This window comes from Rhinatrema bivittatum, chromosome 4, assembly GCF_901001135.1.
Source record: "Rhinatrema bivittatum chromosome 4, aRhiBiv1.1, whole genome shotgun sequence".
NCBI classification, from domain to species: Eukaryota; Metazoa; Chordata; class Amphibia; order Gymnophiona; family Rhinatrematidae; genus Rhinatrema; species Rhinatrema bivittatum.
Window position 1 is genome coordinate 227,673,694 of NC_042618.1, and position 22,969 is coordinate 227,696,662.

The 22,969-nt window shown below is 45.1% G+C and overlaps 1 protein-coding gene across 1 annotated transcript in view; it reads right to left on the reverse strand.

Moving 5' to 3' along the window:
* DUSP16 (dual specificity phosphatase 16) overlaps positions 1-22,969 on the reverse strand; it is a 132,804-nt gene that overhangs the window by 8,296 nt on the left and 101,539 nt on the right. Inside the window, exons 5-6 of the mRNA XM_029599803.1 lie at positions 7,250-7,413; positions 1,293-1,452 (exon numbers count right to left, since the gene is read on the reverse strand). Of these exons, the coding sequence (XP_029455663.1) occupies positions 1,293-1,452; positions 7,250-7,413 (324 nt within the window). The remainder of the gene's footprint in view (positions 1-1,292; positions 1,453-7,249; positions 7,414-22,969) is intronic.

Sequence of the window (22,969 nt, forward strand, 5' to 3'; positions counted from 1 at the left end):
ACTGAACAATGGCACAGCTCCTTCATTTGCAAATACCCAGCTATTTTCCATTACTATTTTTATATCTATATGCATACATGTATATATATGCATATAGTTATGCATACACACACACGTAAACAAGCAGAACAGACCCATAAAAAAAAAAAAAAAAAATCAGGGGCCAACATGACTCCTGCACCTGTCAAAGAGGCCCGGAACCTCACAGACTCCCATCATGCACCTCGTGCTGTGCATCACAGTTTCCCCAGCCCTGCCAGTTCAGCAGGTATGCCACCTAAACACTTCTCTCTGCAACCAAACTTCCCTATGACACTGCCCGCCGGGGCCAGAGTTGCTTGCATACTTCCCCGCTCCACTGCTGTGTGCTGGGACCGGGTTCCCCACCATGCTGCTGTACTCTGCTAGGCTACTGCCCGTTTCAAGGGCGAGACACATGTACTGCTCCTGCCCCTGCACATACTGACATGCCCATGCCTTCACGGATGTTTGCTGTGTGCATACAGGCGCATCCGTATACGCCGACACAGGATTAGTACATGTGAAGCTGAGACCATTATCCAAACACAACTGCTTTGTGTATATATGTGAGGGGGGAGGATTATTAATTTTTTATTAATTTAATTTTTTTTTTTTTTTTTTTAATAACCACCTTCCCTAGTTCACCGATTACAACAAAGATCTCTATCCAGGACTCTCAGACCAGAAATGCCTCTGGAACCCACATGGGACTCCCTTCCTGCAAGGCATGTGTATCCTGCTTCCACAGTATCCCCAGCCCCAGGTGGTATGGAGAGCTGAAGGCAAGTCTAGCCCAGCTTTTCTGCAATGATAGTGCACAGCATTTGCCATTAAGGTCCTTTTGTACCTATCCCATGAATTATATACTTATTCATTACTTGGTGCTCCCTGGTATGGCAAATATTAGGATGTTGGGAATGTTCTTTGCCCACTTGTTTTAATACCAAGTCATCTGTTGTATATATTTATATATTCGAGTGATCTTATATCGATTTGTTGTTACTGATTTTTTTCTTAATAGATGTTTCTTTATTGAAACATCTATGGGGGGGCTAACAGCATTTAATTTTCATTCAAAATCTCTATAACATGTTACTATGCTTTTAAATTTTACTTTTTAAATCTGCCTTTGAGATATTCCTGACCCGAGGACTGAAAAATACAAGATGGCTGCGGAATTCAATTCGCCAACCAAAAGAGCACCCATGCTGACCAGTAAAGCATCAGTCCAGCTCAGGCATAACTTAAGGGGAAAAAAAACAACTTCTTACCTATAAAGTCCACAGATTTATCCAGCCAAGGCAGAATTTTCTCACAGAAGCTGTCGTTTACAGGTATGCGCAAGAAATGGGACTCTGGGATGAAGTCAGGCTTGGGACACGTGTTGCTTGCATTCAGGACATAGGCAATGTCAATCTGTTGTATCAGCTCCTGCGGGGAGGCAGGGACAGAGTGAGAAAAGCAAGGGTAAAGAAAGCTAATATATTGTACAGTCAGTTATAACAGGATCTAAAACTAGAGACAATTAAAGTAGTGTGCTATGAGTGTAGAAGCAAGAATTACATTTGAATTTATTTATTTATTTGGCGATTTTTTTTTTTATATACCGCGGCATGTGCAGCACATCACCTCGGTTTACTGCAAACAGTAATGCAGCAACAGGCTTTACAATAAAATATTAAACGGAGCAAAAACCAACAAGAAATAAAAGAAGAATAAATAAAACAAGCAAACTAGCGTTGGCTGCATTAGCTCCTGTAGAGAGGAGAGTGATGAAAAGAAAAAAAGGATAAAAATAAGACAATATAGACCTGAGGCACCATTTTTTTTTTTTTTTTTTTTACAGTGGCACAGACAATTCAGTGCTACCTGTCCCACTGGAAACCCTCACGCCCATTGTATGGCCTCTGTTGGAAATGATGCTTAGAAAACTGTACTGGCTCAAATGCTGTGGGGCACTTAGTGCTGTTGACCGTGTTTCCCTTATGCTTCCGGTGTGGTTGCATTTGCGTATCAATAGATTGTGCCAAGGGGTGGCTGGCTGGCATTATACCATTAATATGAAATCTACTAGAGGGGGTTTCCAGTTTAACTGGACTCCCAAAGAAGCAGTGAAAGGGGAGGGGATTTCTCTTTGACCCGGCAGTTTTCTCCAGGTTTCAGCTCACTCAGAACTACGGTTGGGATCAGACACAACTATCGGGGTATTACCTCTATTTTATATTCTTACCTCTCACAAATATTTAGCAGTGACAGTTCTGGACTGGGGGGGGGGGGGGGCATACACTAGGGCTCTTTCCAGAAGCTTCCAATCATGGTCGCTGAATCTGGCCACCAGGTGCCCTGTAGAGGGGCCATGAATGTGGAATCTGCAGCATCCCCAGCCAACTCGAGGAGCAAAATCCAATTCAGGGATCAAACTGAGGACCTTAATCTGCGTAGCACTTGTCACCTGAACCACTGGGCAGGCCCAGCTGATGGAAAATTCTCTTTCAGATGTTCTTAACTGCTAATCTAAAAAATTCACTCTACTGGTGGCAGATACACTACTTTCCTCCCCCCCCCCCATCAACCATTTTCTTCTTTTCCGTGTTTTTCCTATAAACCAGGAAGAAAAAAAGGGGGCATTTTCTCATCTTTACATAGCAGCAGTACTTTTCATTGTTCACTTGCATATTGAGATATATAGCATTGAAAAGGACAGCTTCAGCGGGCAATTAGTGAAAGGAGAGACCAATTTTGAACACCACTTAATACAGTTTTGGTCTCAATAAAAAAACAAGTAGACTGGCTGTGCAAAAAGTTTCTTTAAAGATCTCCCATTTCCCGTCTCTCCACTTCTGCTGACTGGGGAGTGCATGCCTTATCCCACACTGAACCACATGACCCAGGCTCCTGAGGACACCATAAACTGGCCATTTGTTTACAATTAAAAGCTGCCAGAGACCTTTTTTTTTTTTCCTATTCCTCTTTTTTTTTTTTTAACCAACATTTTTCCTAAAAACACTATTCTTTGTAGCTTTTATTCTTTCCAAAGACAATTCAGCAACACATGTGCCCTAAGAATCTATAAAAGTGGCGTGAGCTCATCATTAATATACAGATACTGATGAAATAAAAAAAAATTATTCAAACATAAATTTTCAGTGTAAGGCCAGACTCCAATCCTGCTACTACTTTAGAAGCAAAAGCCGTAGCCGGGCAACGTGGCGCCTATGGAGAAGTGAAAAACTGCGCCCTCGCCCATTGCGCAACACGACACACGTGTCACCACGAGTTGGGAGACTCTTAAAGGTTTGTACAGCAATGACCATGGCCGGTGCAAGGGTATTAGGTGCCCTAGGAAAACCTTACAGCCTTGCACCCCCCCCCCCGCCCCACTCCATCACACCCTCCTGACTCACAATTAAAAATGCATTTATAACAGATTTTTCATGACAAATGACATTCAAAGCACAGTCTTCTGAGGTAAAAGGTATCACAAATATTTATACATTAATTTGCATACACTGCTGTGGTGCCAACCAGAAAACCCTGTAAAAAAGCAAGAGACACTTGGAACTCATATGGTATTAGGTCTACTGTAACGTATCTTGGGTACGGGCATGGCCTTCAGACAGCCGCACGAAAATAGAATTACAATAAAATAAACTTTCCATATCAAAACACTGCCAGGACTCAAAACAGCAACAACTCTACCTAGGTAAGCTAACACTGCAAATATTACACCAGACCTAAAACACCAATACACCCCCCTTATTAGGAAAACAAAACAAGCCATATTTCCTGGTGACCAATTCACAATTATCTTAAATCTAAGTGGGTAGAATATGAATGTCATAATGGCATACATAAAGATGGCCCAGAATTATTTTTTGGTATATTGTCAAGACGATATTAAAGGTTGAAATCATTTCTTACATAGCAAAGAGACAAGATTTGGATAAGAGACTTGGAAAGTAAGCATAAGAAAGCTAAATGTCTCCTGGCAAATTCCAACACAAGTGCTAATTGGGAAACATTCTAGCACTACAGGTAGTTCTGACTTCTCTAGTGTATCAGAGAGCTATAAAAAGTATTACTTACTACAAGTTTAAACTTTATAAGCAAGGGAATAAAATCGTAAATTAATGGCAAACTTAATTAAAACAAGTTCAGGTCCTAGATTTATTGCCACACTTAAATCGCCTAAGGAAACTCCTGTCAACTCTAATCAAGGGATTGTTTCAATTTAGAAAAAAACCCAAAACATTCTATAAAGAACTATATTCCTCTGAAGGCTGTAATATGGAAAAATGCAAAGATTATTTTAGATAAGGTCAATTGATCTAAAATTTATTCAGGAAAATCACACTTGGCTGAATAAGTCACTTAGCCTAGAGGAGATATTGGGGGAAATTTGGAAAGCGAAACTTTTAAAAGCTCCAGGTCCCTATGGTTACTATGCTGAATTTTATAAGATATTTTTAAATATGTCAATGCCACTTAGTTTTGTATACCAAGCTCTGCTAGGTATACAAAACTGATGCGAATGTGGCTTAAATTATGGTAACTCCCAGTGATACTTAATCTCACATAAAATTCTCAAAAATCAGTTTATGAAAAAATCTCACAGAAAAAGTCTTACAAAGGACTTTTTATTAAAATGCACCCAACATTATTGATTTAAAGTACCTTCATTTTAAGGGCAATACCATTGCAAAGCTTCAAATGGCAAAGAAATCATTGAACGCTGTCCCGAAGACTCACGCACCAGGCAGCTGGCCGGTGTGCGTAACTTACTTCAGCTCGGGCCCTGAAGTATTAAAACAAAACAAAAAAAAACCCAAGAACAGATACATAGGGTTTAGGGGGTGGGGAGGAGATGTGAAGAGGGAGTTTAGGTAGGGGGGTAGGAAGTTCCCTCCCAGTCCGCTCCTTAATTGGAGCAGACTGGGAGGGAACTGGGGAAGGCCCAGTTGCATCGCTGTGTGGAAATTGCAAAAGTTCCCCCCTCCCCTTGCACATGCGCGCGTGGATTGTAAAATCTGGCACGCATGTGCGCACGGCCACCCGATTTTATAACATGTGCGTGCCGGCACACGCATGTTATAAAATCTGCGCATCCATGTGTGCGCACCAGTGCTGGTTATAAAACCTACCCCAATATGTATTGTTTTTTGTGTTCTGTTTATTCTTTTGTATTTATATTGTAGTTGAGGGTTTTTTTGTGTTTGGGAAATATTTTATGTATATGATGTTGGTTTGCAGAAATGTTTGTGATTATGTATTGCAATGCTTTTAAAGTATGTATTTGAAATTATGTAATATATTGTTATAATGTGTTTTTTGTGAAAAATGTTGTCTTTTTGTTTCTTCTTTTTGTGGTATAACATAGGTTATGTATATTTAGATAAGATATTATAGGTCAATATGTGAGAAATCAATTGCCTTTAGTTGTGCCAAACCCTGTTTGTATCTACAAAGCAAAGTCATGTAACAAATGTGCTAATTTTGACATTTAGATCGCATGTTATCATTGTACCTTATTCACCATTATAAAATAAAGACAAATCATATTTTAGGAACTTTTTTTTTTTTTTTTTATAACTGCCTCAGTTTGAGGTTTTTTTCTTAACTACTGTAAATAGCAAACTAGGGGCCTCATTTAATAAGCATTTTCCCATAGAAACAGAATGGGAGAAAAACCTTAGTAAATCAGGCCCTCATTTTGCAATGTCATCAAGCACTAAATAATGCTTGGCTCACACATATGACATGCAGCATTTCTGAATTTCCAGCAAAGCTGAATTTCTGCACAATGGGGTAGATTTTAAAACCCCTGCGCGCGTAAATCCGGGAGGATTTACGCGTACAGGGCACTCGCGCACCGGCGCGCCTATTTTGCATAGGCCTCGGTGCACGCAAAGCCCCGGGACGCGCGTAAGTCCCGGGGCTTCGTAAAAGGGGCGGAAGGGGGCGTGGCGACGGTTCGGGGGCGGGCCGGGAGGGCGGTCCCGAGTCCCCCAGCACTGCGGCCTGTGCCGGGGGATGCCGGGCGGCAGGCGTAACTTGCCCAACAAAGGTGGGGGGACGAGGAAGGAAAGTTCCCTCCGAGGCCGCTCCGATTTCAGAGCGGCCTCGGAGGGAACGGAGGCAGGCTGCGCGGCTCGGCGCGCACAGGCTGCCGATTTTGCGCAGCCTTGCGCGCGCCGACCCCGGATTTTATAAGATATGCGCGGTGGCTCGAACAAAAGTACGCACGTGCGTATGTTTTGAAGATCTACCTCAATATGTTTTGCACACCACTATTGTATATCTGTCAGTGTGTGAGTGTATGTGTGTGTAAGTGCGAGAGTATGTAAATTGTTTCTTCAATACATAGGAAAATAAGAGGTACCTGCATTGCTTGAGATGCTATCATGCCTACCAAAACAAATTTTTTTTAAAGCCCTATACATTTTCAGAATCTGGATATATTAGAGATCAAAATAAAAGTGCAATGTCACATGTCAGCATATGGGGGTAGATTTTCAAAGCAGCGTGCGGGCGAACATGTGCGCGTGCTACCCGGCGCGCGCACATGTATGCCCGATTTTATAACTTGCGCACACAGATGCGCGCAAGTTATAAAATCACGGGTCGGCACGCACAAGGGGGGTGCACAGTTGTGCACCAAAGCGCGCGCCGAGCCACACTGCCTTCCCCCCTTCCCTCCCAGGCCGATCTGAAATCAGAGCGGCCTGGAAAGGAACTTCCCTTCCCCTTGGCCCCGCCCCTTTAGTAAAGCCCCGGGACTTAGACGTGTCCCGGGGCTTTACACGCATCGCCGGGCCGCTATAAAATAAGCCAGACGTGTGTAACCCACACACACACACACACACACACACACACACACGCGCGCAGGCCTTTGAAAATCCGGCCCATGATGTGTATATCTATCAACAGCTGTAGACTAGTTTTCTTAATAGCCGATGACATTCCAGAACAAATGTTCTCTAACTAAACAATTACATTAATAAAAGAAGGCTGCAGTAACTGTTTAACCTTGACAATGTTACTTAACAGTATTACTTCCTGTAATACTGTACAAGCCGAAGTAATGGGTTTAAAAAAAAACCCAAAAAAAACCACTGCGTGCTTTACTTCATGTTTTAGTTACATCGTTCAACAGCAATCATTATATAACACTCTCTCAAATTTCAAGACAAAACATGTGATTTCCGAGCTACAAACTTAAGCTGCTCACCTTGTTGAGGACATCCCTCTGACAGCCCAAATATAGATGGGGCAGGATTCGGGTTGGTCCAATGTTAGAGACAGGAAGGCATGGCTGAGAAATACATGTAGGGACAACAGCAGCTTTTCCTTCACAAAGGCCAGGAAAACAGCCTGAGAATTCAGCAAATCCACCTAAACAAGCAGGAGAACATCTATATTACACAGATCAATTAAGCCAAGATACAATGAATAAAAAAAAAAAAAAAAAAAAAGTGTCTTTATTGTCTTTTTCATTACACATATAGAAATATGACAATTCCATTCTACCATTGCCTTTCCGCTCCCTCCCACCAAAAGGAGAAAAGTGGCTACAGCTGCAGTTGTCCTATTTCCACAGTTGCTGTTGTCATCTGCCAAGTCTGGTCTGCAATCCAGCACTTAATTTGTTTCATACGCCTACAACCGGGATATTGGAGCTTGGAACTAGCGTGGAATGTCTTCATTTTCCTTTCTACAGACTCCATTGTTTTAAAGTTCTCTCTAATTCTCCGCAACCGTTTGCAGGACAAAAATGCCCCAACCACACAATTCTTTATTGTCTTCTAGTCTTAATGGCCTAACCACACAATTCTTTATTCTCCCTGTCTCCATCTGCCAAACTTTGCTAATTAGTGCTAGCTCTGGGGGCATTAAGGGCTCTGTTTATCCCAAGATCACAACTTCTCTATTATTGCAGCTACTGAAAATTTTGAAGAGAATTTCAAGTGAATTGATTTTAACACTTAACATTTAACAAAGGCATTGGAAGATCTGAATCTATTACAGTGAAGTAAAGTGAAAACCATACATATTTGTAAGACAACTATCACTTGAATATGGCTAATTAGTAGGATGTATATATACTCTAGGGATGTGCTTTTGTTTGAAACAGAAATGAGTAAACTGCAACAAGTTTGTTCATTTTATTCGTAGACCCCGAAAATGAATGGAGGGTACTCACAAATTTAAATGAAAATTTTCATCTCATTTGTTAATGTTTCCTATTCAAACCTATTGCCCATTCAAATCTATGGCTGTATTGAGCAAACAGCAGGTGCCTGGGGCTTTTCCTGCCACTTTTGCTGCTTTGTTCCCCCTTCATGTTGCCTTAGGATCTTCATGCCACTCTTGGTGTCACGTTGCCCTTCCCGTGCTAACTTTGGGAGTTCATGGCACTGCTATTAGTGCCCTGTTTTGAAGTCTTGAGGTATTTTTGACACTCAATATTGCTTTGCTCCTCTGATGGTGCCTTGGAAAAATCCTGTCATGTTGGTACCCTTTTGCCCCTTTACGGTACTTTATTCATGCCACCTTGCCACACAATACCTTGGAGTTTTTCCCCCCTTCTGATGTTGTCTATCCACAATTTTTCATTGCAATTGATTAGAAAACTCCAATTTTGAAGCTCAAAATAGGCTGCGTTGACTTTCATGGAAAAAGCTAATGAAACAAGTGGAGGTGACCTATGAAACAAATAAAAAATTTCCTCTGCACATGCTAAATTATACTCCTTAACATCACCTTCCAGATACCTGGGTCTCAATTCACTTTCACTTTTCAGAGATATAAACCTTTAGAACTTTACCAGATTGTTGATGCCAGAGTTGCTTAGTATATTGCTGCAGAATAAGGGGTTTGGTGAAATAAGGTTGATTTACCTCAGGAGTATAGTAGAGTACTAAGGTAACTGGGAAGTTACCCCATACCTGTGAAGTGTTGCTGGTAGGATCCCAAATTTTAGAAACAGTGTATTTTGGTGCACAAAAGCAAAAGAATGTAAATTCTAAAGAAGCAAGACAAGATGTAATGACCTCAGGTAAAGTACAAACTGATATTTTAGTAGAGATAATTTTAAGATCATATCATTGCATTATCAAATGGGAAAACATTTACAATATTTCTAAAAGTTAATAAACTGCAGGTTTTAGCAGACCATATCAAAACTAATAATTACACAATAAGATACAACAGGGTTTGTAGTTATGAAGAATTAATGATGAACATCTAAGTAGAAGACTGAAGGGCAAGTTTCACTAAAGATACTTTGTGTACACACAAATATTGTAATACCATAGCATAAGAAGTGGGTTCTATTACTGCAATTACAAAAATGGAAAAAAAAAAGGCAGAAAAACATAAAACTAATCTGCTATTTCAAGAGATGGTGGTACATGTCCAGGTGTCTCACATTATATTTCCCCCATACATTATACAGTGTATTCAGAAAGTTTTCAGACCTCTTCACTTTTTCCACATTTTGTTACGTTACAGCCTTATTCTAATATGCATTTTTCCCTCCTCAATCTACACACAATACCCCATAATGAAAAAGTAAAATTAGGTTTGTAGAAATGTATGCAAATTAATAAAAGAAAAACCCAAAACTGAAATATCACATAAGTGTTCAGACCCTTTGTTGAAGCACCTTTTGCAGCAATTACAGCCTCAAGTCTTCTTGGGTATGGCACTACAATCTTGGCACACCTAGATTTTCTCCTATTATTCTCTGCAGATCCTCTCAAGCTCTGTCAAGTTGGATGGGAAGCATCAATGCACAACTATTTTCAGGTCTCTCAAAAGATGCTCGGGTGGGTTCAAGTCTGAAATCTGGCTGAGCCACTCAAGGACATTTGCAGACTTGTGTCGAAGCCACTTCTGAGTTGTCTTGGATCATTGTCCTGTTGGAAGGTGAATCATTGCCCAAGTCTGACGTCCAGAGTGCTCTGGAGCAGGTTTTACCAGTTCGGCTTCAGAAAGAATCGCTCAACAGAAACCCTTCTACTATCCATAATAGACCCTATACTGTGGGCCTTTGACTCCAATAAATCATACTGCCTAGTTGTGATAGACTAAACAGCTGCCTTCGACATTGTTGACCATAATCTATGCCACCAGCTGAGACACACAGGGATTGATGGAAATGTACTAAAATGGTTTGTCTTTCCTTGCAGACAGATCTTTCCAATTAAAACTAGATAAATCACCTTTCCAACACATTCCAGTGCACAACTGGTGTTCCGCAGGTTCTGCGCTATCAGAAACCCTATTTAATATCTGCATGCTGCCTTTGTGCAAATTATTAACTGACCTTGAAACAAAACTTTTCTATATGCAGAAGATCAGCAATTCTATATCCCTCTAACAAAATCATTTGAGAAAACAGCATCACTTGTTTCTGAATATATGATCACTATAAAGGAAAAACTTGCACAAATGAAGCTATCAATGAACCCAAAAAACCCCCCCAAAACCTATTCCACCCCGTATTGATCTTGAAACTGCTAACTAATTCCAGCAACTCAGGTAAGGGATCTTGGAGTCCAAGTCGACGAAAACTTAACTATGTAGACCCACATTAGCAAACTCATCAAATCTGGTTTCCACAAACTATAAATCCTGAGCCAACTGAAACTTCTACTAAGCACAGTTGACTACAGAACTGTTTTATAATCTGTAATATTCTCAAATTTAGATTACTGTAATTCTCTATTTCTAGGACTTCTGGCTAGTAACCTTAAATCGCTCCAACTACTGCAAAATGCTGCAGCCTTCTAACCAGAAAAAAGGAAATTTGACCACATTGCCCCAACCCTGATAGCATTACATTTTCTACCTGAACAGTTGAGAATATACAAAGTACTAACAATAATATACAGCATGAATCCAAACAATTTGATGGGAATAACATTCAATCCACATATTCCCACATGAGCGCTTAGATCTCAGAACAAAGGTCTGCTAGAAATCCCGACCATAAAAAATTCTCATCTAACACAAACGAGAGACAGAGCAATATCAATTGCAGGCCCAGTGCTATGGAACTCAATGCCAGAGAATCTTCGAATAATAGACATTAAGAAATTTAAGAAAGAACTGAAAACTTGGCTATTCAATAATGCCTCTCTAACTGGTATAATCAATTCCCCCTCACTCTGATAACCAATTATGTACTGCACATTACCCCATACTCTCATGCCCCCTATAACGAATGCATCTTTTATGTCTGTCTTTGAAGTACACCCTTAGATTTGGAATGTTTACCTGTATGTATGCCTGCTTTTGTAACTCATCCTTTATCTGTGTTAAACCTGAACACCGTTGTGATCTAATGATTCTTACATGGAATGACGGTAAATAAATGTTGAGAACCTACCTTTGCGGCCGGTCGGCCACTGACGCTGCTCCCCCGAATGCGGGAGTCCGCCACCGTCCTCCGCGGTCCAGAGATCGTGGCAGTCTTCTGCCCTGCGCGGCAGGGCCAAGCCGCTGGGAGCCTTCCCACGTGGCTGGGGATGCCGCTGCCGCTCCTGCGCTGCCGACTGATCCTCTTTGCAGCTAGAGCCGCTCCTGGGGTCCTCGGATGGCAGTGAGGCCATGTCTGCTGCTGCCGGGGTCCTTTCCCGGCAGGGAGGCCATCCCTGCTGCTGTCTTCGCGGCAGGAAGCTCCTGCAGCCTGCCTTCCTCAAGCTCCATGGCAGCTCCTGCAGCCTGCCTTCCTCAAGCTCCATGGCAGGGCTGCTTCCGCTGCCTGCCTTATTCAATCTGGGGCCTCCACGTGGCTGGGGACACCCTTAGCCTGTCTTCTCTTCTCCTGGATCTCCTAAGGCACGGGCTCGCACATCTCTTCTCCCTTTTAAGGGCCAGTCAGGTGTGGCCCTCTGCGAGCTCCTCCCCGGACGTAATCCTCTTCAGCCCTACAAAAGGGCCCAGCGTTCATTCCAGCTTTGCCTTCGCAAGGAGTTAGACGTTCCTGGGATCTTCCTGCCTTCGCTCCAGGAGTCTCGCTGTTCCATCGCTTCTTCAAGGTCCTGTGTTTCCTGCTCTTCGTTGGAGCTCCTTGTCTTGTCCTGGTGTCCTTGATCTAGTCCAGATGTCTGTGATCCAGTCCTGATGCCTGTCTCCTGTTCCTGATGTCCTGAATCCCTGGTTCCTCCACCTTTCCTGGCATGCCATGTCGTGGTCCGCGACCAGCCCCACGGGTGGGCTGAGTAGGGTGCTTCATGGTACAATGCCTTCCTCACTACCGTAGCTCAAGCCTCTGGAGAGTAATCCTTCCTTGAAGCCAAGTCCTGTCTTTGTCCTGAATCCTTGCTTGAAGCCAAGTCCTGTGTCTTGAACTTTGCTCGCCCTTGGATTCCTTGTGCCTGCTCCATCCATGCTAAAGACTCTGCCAGAACCTGTACCGTACCAGCGTGGTCCGCGACCAGCCACTGGCGGCTGTGTAGGGCATGCCCCGGTGCAGGACTCTACAGTTTCTGCAACATGCCTCTCAGTTACTCCATCTCGTCTAGAGTCTACGTTGGTCCTAGCGTGGTCCGCGACCAGCCCCAAGGGTGGGCTGTGTAGGGCATGCTGTGTCACAGTCTCAACCCAGCTCTTGATCCTGACTCCTTGTCTTCAGAACCTCGCACTTGACTCCTTGTCTTCTTCCAAGTACCTACGTCTTCGCCTGAGTTTTCGTCTGAATCTTTATGTTCCGGTCTTCGTTTTCCCTGACCTCTGTCCAGCCTGCCGCTTCTTGCCATTTCCCAGCGGCAGGTCCGAAAGGGCTTGGAACGGTCGGAGGACTGTTCAAAGACCACCATTGCGTTGTTGGTCTTCCTGAAGCGTGTAGGTCTGGTGGAGGGTCAGTACCTTCAATCATCCTCGTCTTCGCTCCAGCTCTGTCCCAGCTCCGGATTCCATCGTCTGTCTTCACTCCAGCCTTGCTCCTGTCCAGCCCATGCTCGGGCATGCCTCGCCTGCCTCGCCACCTCTTCGGAGTTCCTCTGGGGTTGAGCCATGGTCCAAGATCACACAAACCCCTGGAAAATGGAACCGCTCTCCTAGGGCTTCATAACAATAACACACTCAAATAAGGATCTCTCTATACTTTGCTCCGTTCATCTTTACCTCTATCCTGACTAGTTTCCCAGTTTCTGCAACTGGAAAACATCCCCACAGCATAATGCCTGGTTTCCTCCAGACATGACACTTGGCATTCAGGCCAAAGAGTTCAATATTAGTTTCATCAGACCAGAGAATCTTGTTTCTCATGCACTTTTTGGCAAACTCCAAATGGGCTGTCATGTGCCTTTTACTGAGGAGTAGCTTCCATCTGGCCACTCTACCATAAAGGCCTGATTGATAGAGTGATGCAGAGATGGTTGTCCTTCTGGAAGGTTCTCCCATCTCCACACTGGAACTCTTGAGCTCTGTAAGAGTGTCCATCGGGTTCTTGGTCACCTCTCTGACCAAGGCCCTTCTCCTTTAATTGCTCAGTTTGAGAGGGTGGCCAGTGATAGGAAGAGTCCTGGTGGTTCTGAACTTCTTCCATTTAAGAATGATGGAGGCCACTGTGTTCTTCAGGACCTTGAATGCTGCAGCAATTTTTTTGTACCCTTCCCTAGATCTGTGCTTCAACACAATCCTGTCCTGGAGATCTACAGACAATTCCTTCGACTTCATGGCTTTGATTCAACTCTCACATACTACTTCATGATTTATATTCACATCCATGCTATTTTGATGTCTATATAATAACTGGATGGGATATGTATATTGAAGAATTTATATTTGTTTACATTTTAGAGTTTTCCTCTGCTAATTTTGCCACATCACTCACTGTCCTATACTATTTTCAATTTTTTTCGTTTTGGTTTTTGCAGAGTTCTCTTCCAATGATGTGGTGCTAATGACTTTATATTAAAAGTCACTCGTCCCTCCCGATGCAGCCCTAACGAAACACAGTTCCATGTCAGGGGACTAATATTTCAATAAACATTTGGTTATTTGGAATTACTGTATTTTTGCTGTTTAATTGCTTGTCTCAAATATTTTTTGGATCAATGTTACCTATTGATGCAACACACCTGCTGGACTGATTAGTTTATAGTGTGTTTGCTTGCCGTTCCACACTTTGTTGTGGCTTTGATTTTGCTCTGACATGCACTGTGAACTGTAGGACCTTATATAGACAGGTGTGTGCCTTTCCAGATCATGTCCAATCAATTCAGTTTACCACAGGTGGATTCCAATCAAGTTGGCGAAACATCAAGGATGATTACTGTAAGCAGAATTCACCTGAGAGTCATAGCAAAGGGTCTGAATACTTATCTAAAATGTGATATTTCAGGTTTTTGTTTTTTTTTATTTGCACATATTTCTACAAACCTGATTTTGCTTTGTCATTATGGGGTATTGTGTGCAGACTGAGGAGGGGGAAATGCATATTATCCATTTTAGAATAAGACTGTAATGTAACAAAATGTGGAAAAAGTGAGGAGGTCTGAATACTTTCTGAATGCACTGTATCTGGGACCAGACTATCCTTTTCAATAACAGGCATCCTGCACTGATGCACAAAGGGGCTAATGTAATAAGCAGCACTAAATCTACTGTGGGTTTTTGCACATACTTGTGCGGGGTTTTGCACGCAGTTTTCCAATGCTAGCCTTACAAGAGTATACAACAAGTGTTCAGCGCAAGAAAACTGCACACAAAGGGCTGGATTTTAAAAGGGTTACGTGCATAAGGTACGCGTGTATCTCTTTTAAAACGCCCCTGTGCGCGCTGAGCCTATTTTGCATAGGCTCGGCGGCACGCGTAAGTCCCTGGGCTTCGCAAGGGGGGGCGTGTCGGGTGGGCGGCGCGAATTTCAGGGCATTCCAGGGGCGTGGCACCGGCCCGCGGGCGTGGTCGAGGCCTCCGGACCAACCCCCGGGTCGGGTGATGGCGCGCCAGCAGCTTGCTGACGCGCGCAGAGTTACACCTGCCTCTGGCAGGCGTAGCTTTCCCAACAAAGGTAGGGGGAAGGTTTAGATAGGGCCGGGGGGGGGGGGGGTGGGGGTTGGGAGGGAACGGGCAGCTCGCGCAGGGCTCGGCGTGCACAAGTTGCACCAATGTGTACCCCCTTGCGTGCGCTGACCCAGGATTTTATAAGATACGCGCGTATTTTATAAAATCCGGCATACTTTTGTTCGCGCGCACGTAGATTTATAAAATCTACCCCAAACCTTCTTTAAAACACATGGTTTAGCGCGAGTGCATGCAAATGAAACAATTTATTATTCACGGCCTATGCGGTGGGCACGCAACAGTTAGTGCGGGGTTTTGAATCTGGTTTTTTTTAGTACCTGGGTCAGGGCAGGAGTTAAGTTAAAATGCTTGTCTGGAGATCAGTTTATTCTAGGGTAATTATGGATTACCTTCACTTTTTTCACATATTTGGAACATTTTGTGGGTAGGCTATAGATGTGTCTGCTGCATTCCAGCACCTGCCAGCATGCACCGGTACAGCTGCCACGCGATTGGAGACAGAACTTGAAGCTCTACCCACCTTCAGTTCCACACCAGACCACAAACTTCTTCACTGTTTTATAAAAAGGGAAGGCTTTCACTCCAAGAATCACTAGTGGGTCACCACATTAATGCGAGTTTTAGCGTGGGTTTCTGCATGGCTTATTACATATGGCCATGAGCATGCGTTTTATTTTAGCATGGATTTTCTGCACGCATCTCATTTACATAAGGGCCCTTTATTACATCCTGTGGAGGTGCCTTTTGTTGCATATGCTAAAAAAAAATAAAAATACGTACAAATAGTGCTGACTTCACCACAGGTCTTATTATATCAGTCCCATATACCCAATGCTGGCATGTATTGAACATTCTTCTGATTTAGTACTTTGGTTCAAAGGGCTTTATAGCCAAACACACAATTAACCACATACAAGTCATTTTATCCATTTTGGAAGAAAGCAGTTTTCTGTAACAGGTGTTCTTCTAGGACAGCAGGATGTAGTCCTCACACATGGGCGACTTCATCGGATGGAGCCCGGTACAGAAAACTTATGTCAGTTTCTATAAACTTTGACTGGCACACTGAACATGCCAAGCATGCCACTCTCCACGCATCCATGCAGGGTCCCTCTTCAGTCTCAACACAGAATTACAAAAAAATAAAAAAGATAATGAAACCCAACGCTGCAGGATGGCGGGCGGGTTTCGTGAGGACTACCATCCTGCTGTCCTAGGAGAACACCTATTACAAGTAAACAACTCTGCATTCTCCTAGGACAAGCAGGAAGGTAGTCCTCACACAATGGTGAATCCCTAGCAACAGCCTGGCCCCGAAGACAAAATGACCAACAGACACCTAACCACGTGCCAATGGGCACAATAACAGAGGGACTGTTGGTAACAGAGGGAGACAGCCTGAACCCATAAAAAGAGCTGTAGGTAGGAAGAGCTGGGGTTTACAGCTGAAAGATTCTGGAGGTTAGACTGGCTGAAGCTGTCCAGACTGTAGTTAGAGGCGAAGGTCTGGAGAGAACTCCATGTCGCAGCCCTGCAGATATCGTCCACAGGGACCGCTCAAAAGTGGGCCACTAAAGTTGCCATGGCTCTGACAGAATGAACCTTGATGTGGCCCCCAAGCTGCAGTCCCACCTGAGTATAGCAGAAGGAGATGCAATCTGCCAACCAGTTGGGCAGTGTCTGCTTAGCAACAGCAACTCCCAATCTATTCTTGTCAAAAGAGATGCGGAGACTGCCTATGGCCTGCTGTTCGCTTCAAGTAGAAGGCTAAGGCTCTCTTGCAATCCAGACTGGGCAGAGCCTGTTCACCCTGGTGCAAATGAGGTCTGGGGAAAAAAAAGGTGGGCAGGACGATTGACTAGTTAAGATGGAAATCCGTCACCACCTTAGGCAGGAACTTAGGGTGCATATGCAATGCAGAACCACCCTATCATGGAAGAATTTAGTTTAGGGTAGGTACATCACTAAGGCCTGAAGCTCACTGACTCTGCGTGCTGATGTGACCACGACCAAACCTGATCTTCCAGGTCAGGTACTTTAGGTCACAAGAACGCACCGGCTAAAAAGGAGTCTTGAGTGAAGCTAACACCACACTGAGGTCCCAGGACACTGCGGGAGGCCACGGGGAGGCTTCAACTGAAGCAGGCCCCGCATAAAAAATGTCCCACAATGGATTGCACAGAGGTGGGCAAACCATCCACATCCCAGTGGTAGGCACTGATCACATTCAGATGCACCCTAATGGAGTTGGTCTTTAAGTGAAAGGTGCAAGAGGTAATCAAGCAGCTTTGATGTAGAGCAGGAGAATGGATCCAGATCACGGTGCTCTCACCACGTGGAAAGCTTCTTCTACTTCAGGCCATAAGACTTCCTAGTGGAAGGCTTCCCGGAAGCCACCAGGACTCGAGGCACCTCAGAGATTGAAGGGCTGCAGAATCAACCTATCAACATCCAGGCCTTCAGGGACAAGGCCTGGCGGTTGGGATGGTGTAGCATCCCCCAATCCTGCGCAATGAGGTCTGGGGAGGTGCTCAGACTAATCTGCTCCTGGAGGGCAAGATGCCGCAAGAGCGGAAACCAGACCTGTCTTGGCCGACAAGGGGCTATGAGAATCATAGTCCCCCGTCCTATTGAAGCTTCAGGAGAGTCTTCAGCACCAGGGAAGAGGAGGATACACATACATAAGGCCTTTGCCCTAATGGCGGGCAAAGGCATCTGAGGCTGGTTTGCTGCCTACCCTGCACAGGGAGCAGAACTGATCCACCTTCCTGTTGCAGGGGGATGCGAACAGATCCATGTCTGGGGTGCCCCAGAGGCAGAAGATCCGATCTGCCACTTCTTTTTTAGGGACCACTCATGGGGCTGGAAGGCTCGACTCAGGCTGTCCACCACCACATTCTCCATCCCGGCCAGGTACATGCCTCGAAGAACCATACCCTGTGACGGAACCCAAGATCAGATCTGAACAGCTTCTTGGCACAGGAGGAACGACCTTGTGCCTCCCTGTTTTTTGATGTACCACATTGCCACCTGGTTGTTGGTCTGGATTAGAACCACTTTGTTGATCAGCCGATCCCTGAATGCCCAGAGCACATGCCAGATCGCGAGGAGGTCCAGGATCTGACACAGTACCTCCCGGGCAGACCATAAGCCCTGGATACGGAGCCCCTCCATATGGGCACCTCACCCCAAGTTGGATGCATCCATAGTGAGCACAATCTGGGCAGCGAGACTTTGAAAGGCACCCCCAGCTCCAAGTTGGCCAGATTCTCCCACCAAGACAAGGTGTCCCAGAGAGGCGGAGTAACTCTGATGCAGACGTGGGAGGTCCTGGGTGGCCTGCCTCCACTGGGATTGCAAGGTCCATTGAGCTCTGCAAGTAAGCTAAGGGAGTAACACGGACTGTCGCGGCCATGAGTCCGAAACCTGCCGGCTCTGGTGGACCACTCCCGCAATGCACATCAATTTAAGTGACCGATCGTGGGAAAGATACACTCAGCCCTGAGCCACGTCCAATCTGGCACCAATAAAGTCCAACTGAGGCGATGTGTCAAGATGGGACTTCAGGTAATTGATAATAAACCCCAGGGACTCTAACACCAAAACGGTCAAGTGTAGAGACTGTACCGCTCACTCCTGGGTGGGGCTCTTGACAAGCCAATTGTCCAGTTAGGGTAACACATGCACCCCCCGCTGTCAGGCACTTGGTGAACACATGTGGGGCTGAGGCCAGGCCGAACGGCAACAACCTGTACTGAAAATGTTCGACAACCACAAACTGCAGATACTGCCTGTGAGCATGGAAGATCTCGATGTGGGTGTAGGTGTCTTTTAGATCGAGCGAGCAAAGCCAATCTCAAACACGGGGTGCAGGGCTCAACCGCCAACTGCACCCTGCATTCAAGCTCCTCATCGAAGGCCACAGAGGACAGGACAACCTGAGGAGGAGGCGTGGCATAGCCAGATCCTCCTTAGGGCCCTGAGGGGAATTGGCACCAGACACTGGAATCGTTGGAACTCCTCGGACCCCCGGCCTCAATGGAGGGCAATACCTCCTTGCCGCAGGGTCACGTCGGGGGCATCACAGCAGGCACTGGTGCTAACCCAAGCCCAGTACTATGCAAAGACGCAGGTCGGTGGTGATGTTTTCAGGACTTCCCATGGTGCTTGGCCTGGTCTTTCCCCGGCGCAGAGGATAAAGGAGATGATCCTGAAGTCCAAATGAGAGGAGGCCAATTAAGGCTGATCTCTGGCACCCCTCTCCACTGGGGGACCTAGTGGAGGGGTGGACACTGAGAGATTAGTGTCCATTGACTCTCCACACTCCTTCAGCGTCGATGCCGATGTCAAGGGTTCGTACTTCCTGGACCAGACAGCTTCTCCATCTTCTCCAGGCGGGCATGCCGGCCCTTAGGGGTCACCTGGTCACAAAAACAACAGCCCTGGATGTCGTGTGTTGCCCCCAGGCAAAGGACTCTCACCTCGTGCGGATCCATGAGGGACATAGTCCGAGGGCACTGGGGGCATTGACAATAACCAGACGATGCCACGACAAAAAGAAGGCCTGTGAGTGAGCAATGATCGGTGGACACCGGAGGATGTCGCTACCAGGAAAGGCAAAAAGGCAAAAAAACAAAAAAGATTTACCGAGCTACCAGCTAACTAAGGATGGGAGGGATAGAGAGAGACTGGGTGCAGGAAAAAAACAAACACAAAACACTTTCCAAAGGAAAAAAAAAAAAAGCATGATCTCCACAACCATGAGTCAACAGCTCTGCGGAAAAGTGTTACGTTCTGTGTACAGTTAGGCAGTGGGCCCTTGAGTCATGGAAGAGATGACTCCACCCACAGGGAGAAGCCCTGTGAGGACTCACCACGACAGAAGGGGTCTCAGCAGTGATTGACAACAGAGGCAGTAGCTTTATTATGCAGCAAGAATAACCCGAGGAGTGGGTTAATAAACTCAGTCCATGTAAATAGCCTGCAAGCAGGCTTCTCCGGTAGTGGTCTGCAGAGCTGGGTAATCCAGGAGATACTTCCTCTAGATGAGACTTGTGCTGATGGTCTCCGGTACTGATCCGCAGTGCGGGGTAGGCCGGAAACTGAAGCTGGTGGTTGCACAAGATAATGCAGATCCGGTTGTGGCCCGCAGCACGGGGTAACCCGGATAGTACCTTCTCTCTTGATGAAGCCTTGTGCTGGCGATCTCCGGTAGTGGTCCACAGCGCGGGGTAGGCTGGACACCGATGGTAATGGTTGCACAAGACAGCATGGATCCGGTAGTGGTCCGCAGAGCAGGGTAACCTGAGAATCCACACGATGAAGGAGTAGGTGGTCCAGTACTCACTCAGCGTTAGGGGAAGCCAGTTGTAGAGTAGGCAGCGAGGAGACCCGGAACAGGAGCACTGGAGGGTCATCCGAGGAACAGTGATGAAGCTCACTAAAAGGAAGGTGAGACAGGTAAGGTGGCTCTCTGAGGAGCGGATAGCCCTAGGTGTAACAAGACCCCCGAGACAGGAACAGTGAGAAGTCCCAGAATGGCGGAATTGAGCAGGACAGGAATCCTTGCTAACTCGTAGCTTAGATGGTCAGCTGAGCTTAAGTATAGTAAGCGGATGACGTCATGCGGTGGGGACGCCCCCGAGGTTCCTGCCATGATCACGTGTACAAGAAAGGGGCAGGAGCGTGCACACGTGCCCTAGGTTACCCCAGATGCAAGCTGGCTGCCAGGAGCGCCCACGCCGTCCCGGGCACACCATGGGGGTCGGCGTATGTAAGCAGAGGCGGCCATCCTCCCTGGACTCGGTGCTGTAGGAAGAAAAGAGGTAAGCAACAAAGGTCGCAGCCGCCTGCGACTGACGGGCGCAACAAAAAGAAGAGACTGAAGAGGGACCCCACATAGACAGTGGCATGCTCAGTGTGCTAGTCAAAGTTTCTAGAAACTTTGACATAAGTTTTCTGTGCCTGACTCCATTTGATGATGTAATCCATATGTGAGGACTACCATCCTGCTCGTCTTAGCAGAAAAGCATAAAATTACATTCTGATTGACTCTAAACTTCAGATTTATACAGATATTAAAAGCAAATGTCTTTGCATGTATGTGTGCTCCCATACAATGTCCATCTCTCCACAGGTACAGATCTTCTGTTCTGTTGCAATTACTGTTATGGTTCTGAAGAATAATTGTATTTAACATTTACTTTCCTGTATATGTGCTCACAGAATAAGAAAGGCCCATATCCAGGACAACCCCCCCCCCTCCCCCCAAAAAAAGAATTCGATCCCTTGGGCCACATTCAGAAATTGTGTGCCATAGATATAAATCAGTGCCTCTGCCCCATCCTGACTTGCTCACAACCTTTTGTATGCAGACACAACAATGACAGATCAATAGCATTGTTCCTATCTTGTTTCTAGTATTTCTGGCAGCAGAAAAAAAAAAATCACCAATTTCCTGCAAGAGAGGCTATGAGTGTTGGAAAAGTTATAACAAGCCATTTGTGTGCAGGCACAACCAGAGCACAGACCAGCAGCATAACACTCCCTTCCTGAAAGGGAGGAGCCAGGCAGAAAAGGGGCCAAAAGACCCTTAAGAATTTTGAAAATCAACTCCAGGAGTAAGTCCCACTATCAAAGAATCTTCAATGAAAAGTCCAAGTACGTGCTGTCCATTCTGCGGCAGGCTTAGCTGCTTTAAAAGCCAAGGGACAGGCATTGCTAAAACCTCAGCAGGAACATAGGGTTGGGCAAATCACAATCTGACTGAAGGGCACAAAAGGAAACTACTTTTAAAAGTTTTATGCTGAAAGTGGCTGCAATGGGAATGGCCAGCCACAAGAACATTGCAAGAACTCCACATGCCGAGTTGGAACGACGTTTCTGTGTGAGTGGTACTGCCAGCATCATAGCAAAAGGTATTCCTGTGTCGGGGACAATGCTAATTGAGGAGCCCGAGTTTTTCATAAAGAAAGTAAGATTGAAAGCGAATGTACCTATTCTGCTGGATGACTAAATGAAGTTTAAGAGTCACCATGGTGCTCGTTGCCTTAATACTGCAGGTAAAAAAAAAAAAACAAAAAAAAAACCTGCCTGCAAATCACAAGGTTGCAGAGAAACACGTGGAAGATTTTGCTCAGATAAACAAGTCTATAATACAGATGAAACAGAATTGTTCTGGAGATGTTTGCCCATACAACACCCCTGTTTGTAGTTAAGAGAGCTGAGGTGAAAGAAAATAAAGAGAGGCTTATCTTGAAATGTTGCAATGCAGCTGGTAAAAATGCTCATCCATGTGTTTTCAAGAATGTGCCCTGCTGTTTACCATTCCAACAAATGGATACTGATCACACAAGAATTTGCCAGAGACTGGTTTGATAATCATTTTGTGCCTGAAGCCAGGAAGCATTCCAGACAAGTTGGGCTCCTTGAAAAATTATCCTGCGTTGGTGCAGGGACAATTGTTTAGCTCATCTGGCTGCTGACATGGTGTTGGCACGCAAGGGTTTTGCCACCTACTTGCTTCCTCAGCTGTACACCTCTTATTCAGCTAACGTCTCAAGGCATCATCCAGAACATGAAAAGTCAATACTACAGAGAATTTATGAAGCTGTAACCTCTGGCTTTCTACCATGTTCCTAGGACATGAAGATGGCAACTGATTTTAAAATAGTTCAAGTCTACAGACAGGCCTGACATTGATGAGCTAATGCATAAAAACATAGTTCCAAACCTCAATAATCATGAAGTAGAGAATGGGATGGATTGTAACAACAACATTCTAGTTTATCATAATCGGACTCTGAAACTGTCTGGAATGGCCTTGTTCTTGATTATTCCATATAAAAAGGAACCCTACTGTAGAAGTTTAATAAATGGAAAAAAAAAAAAGAAGCTATAAAAGCATTAAGAC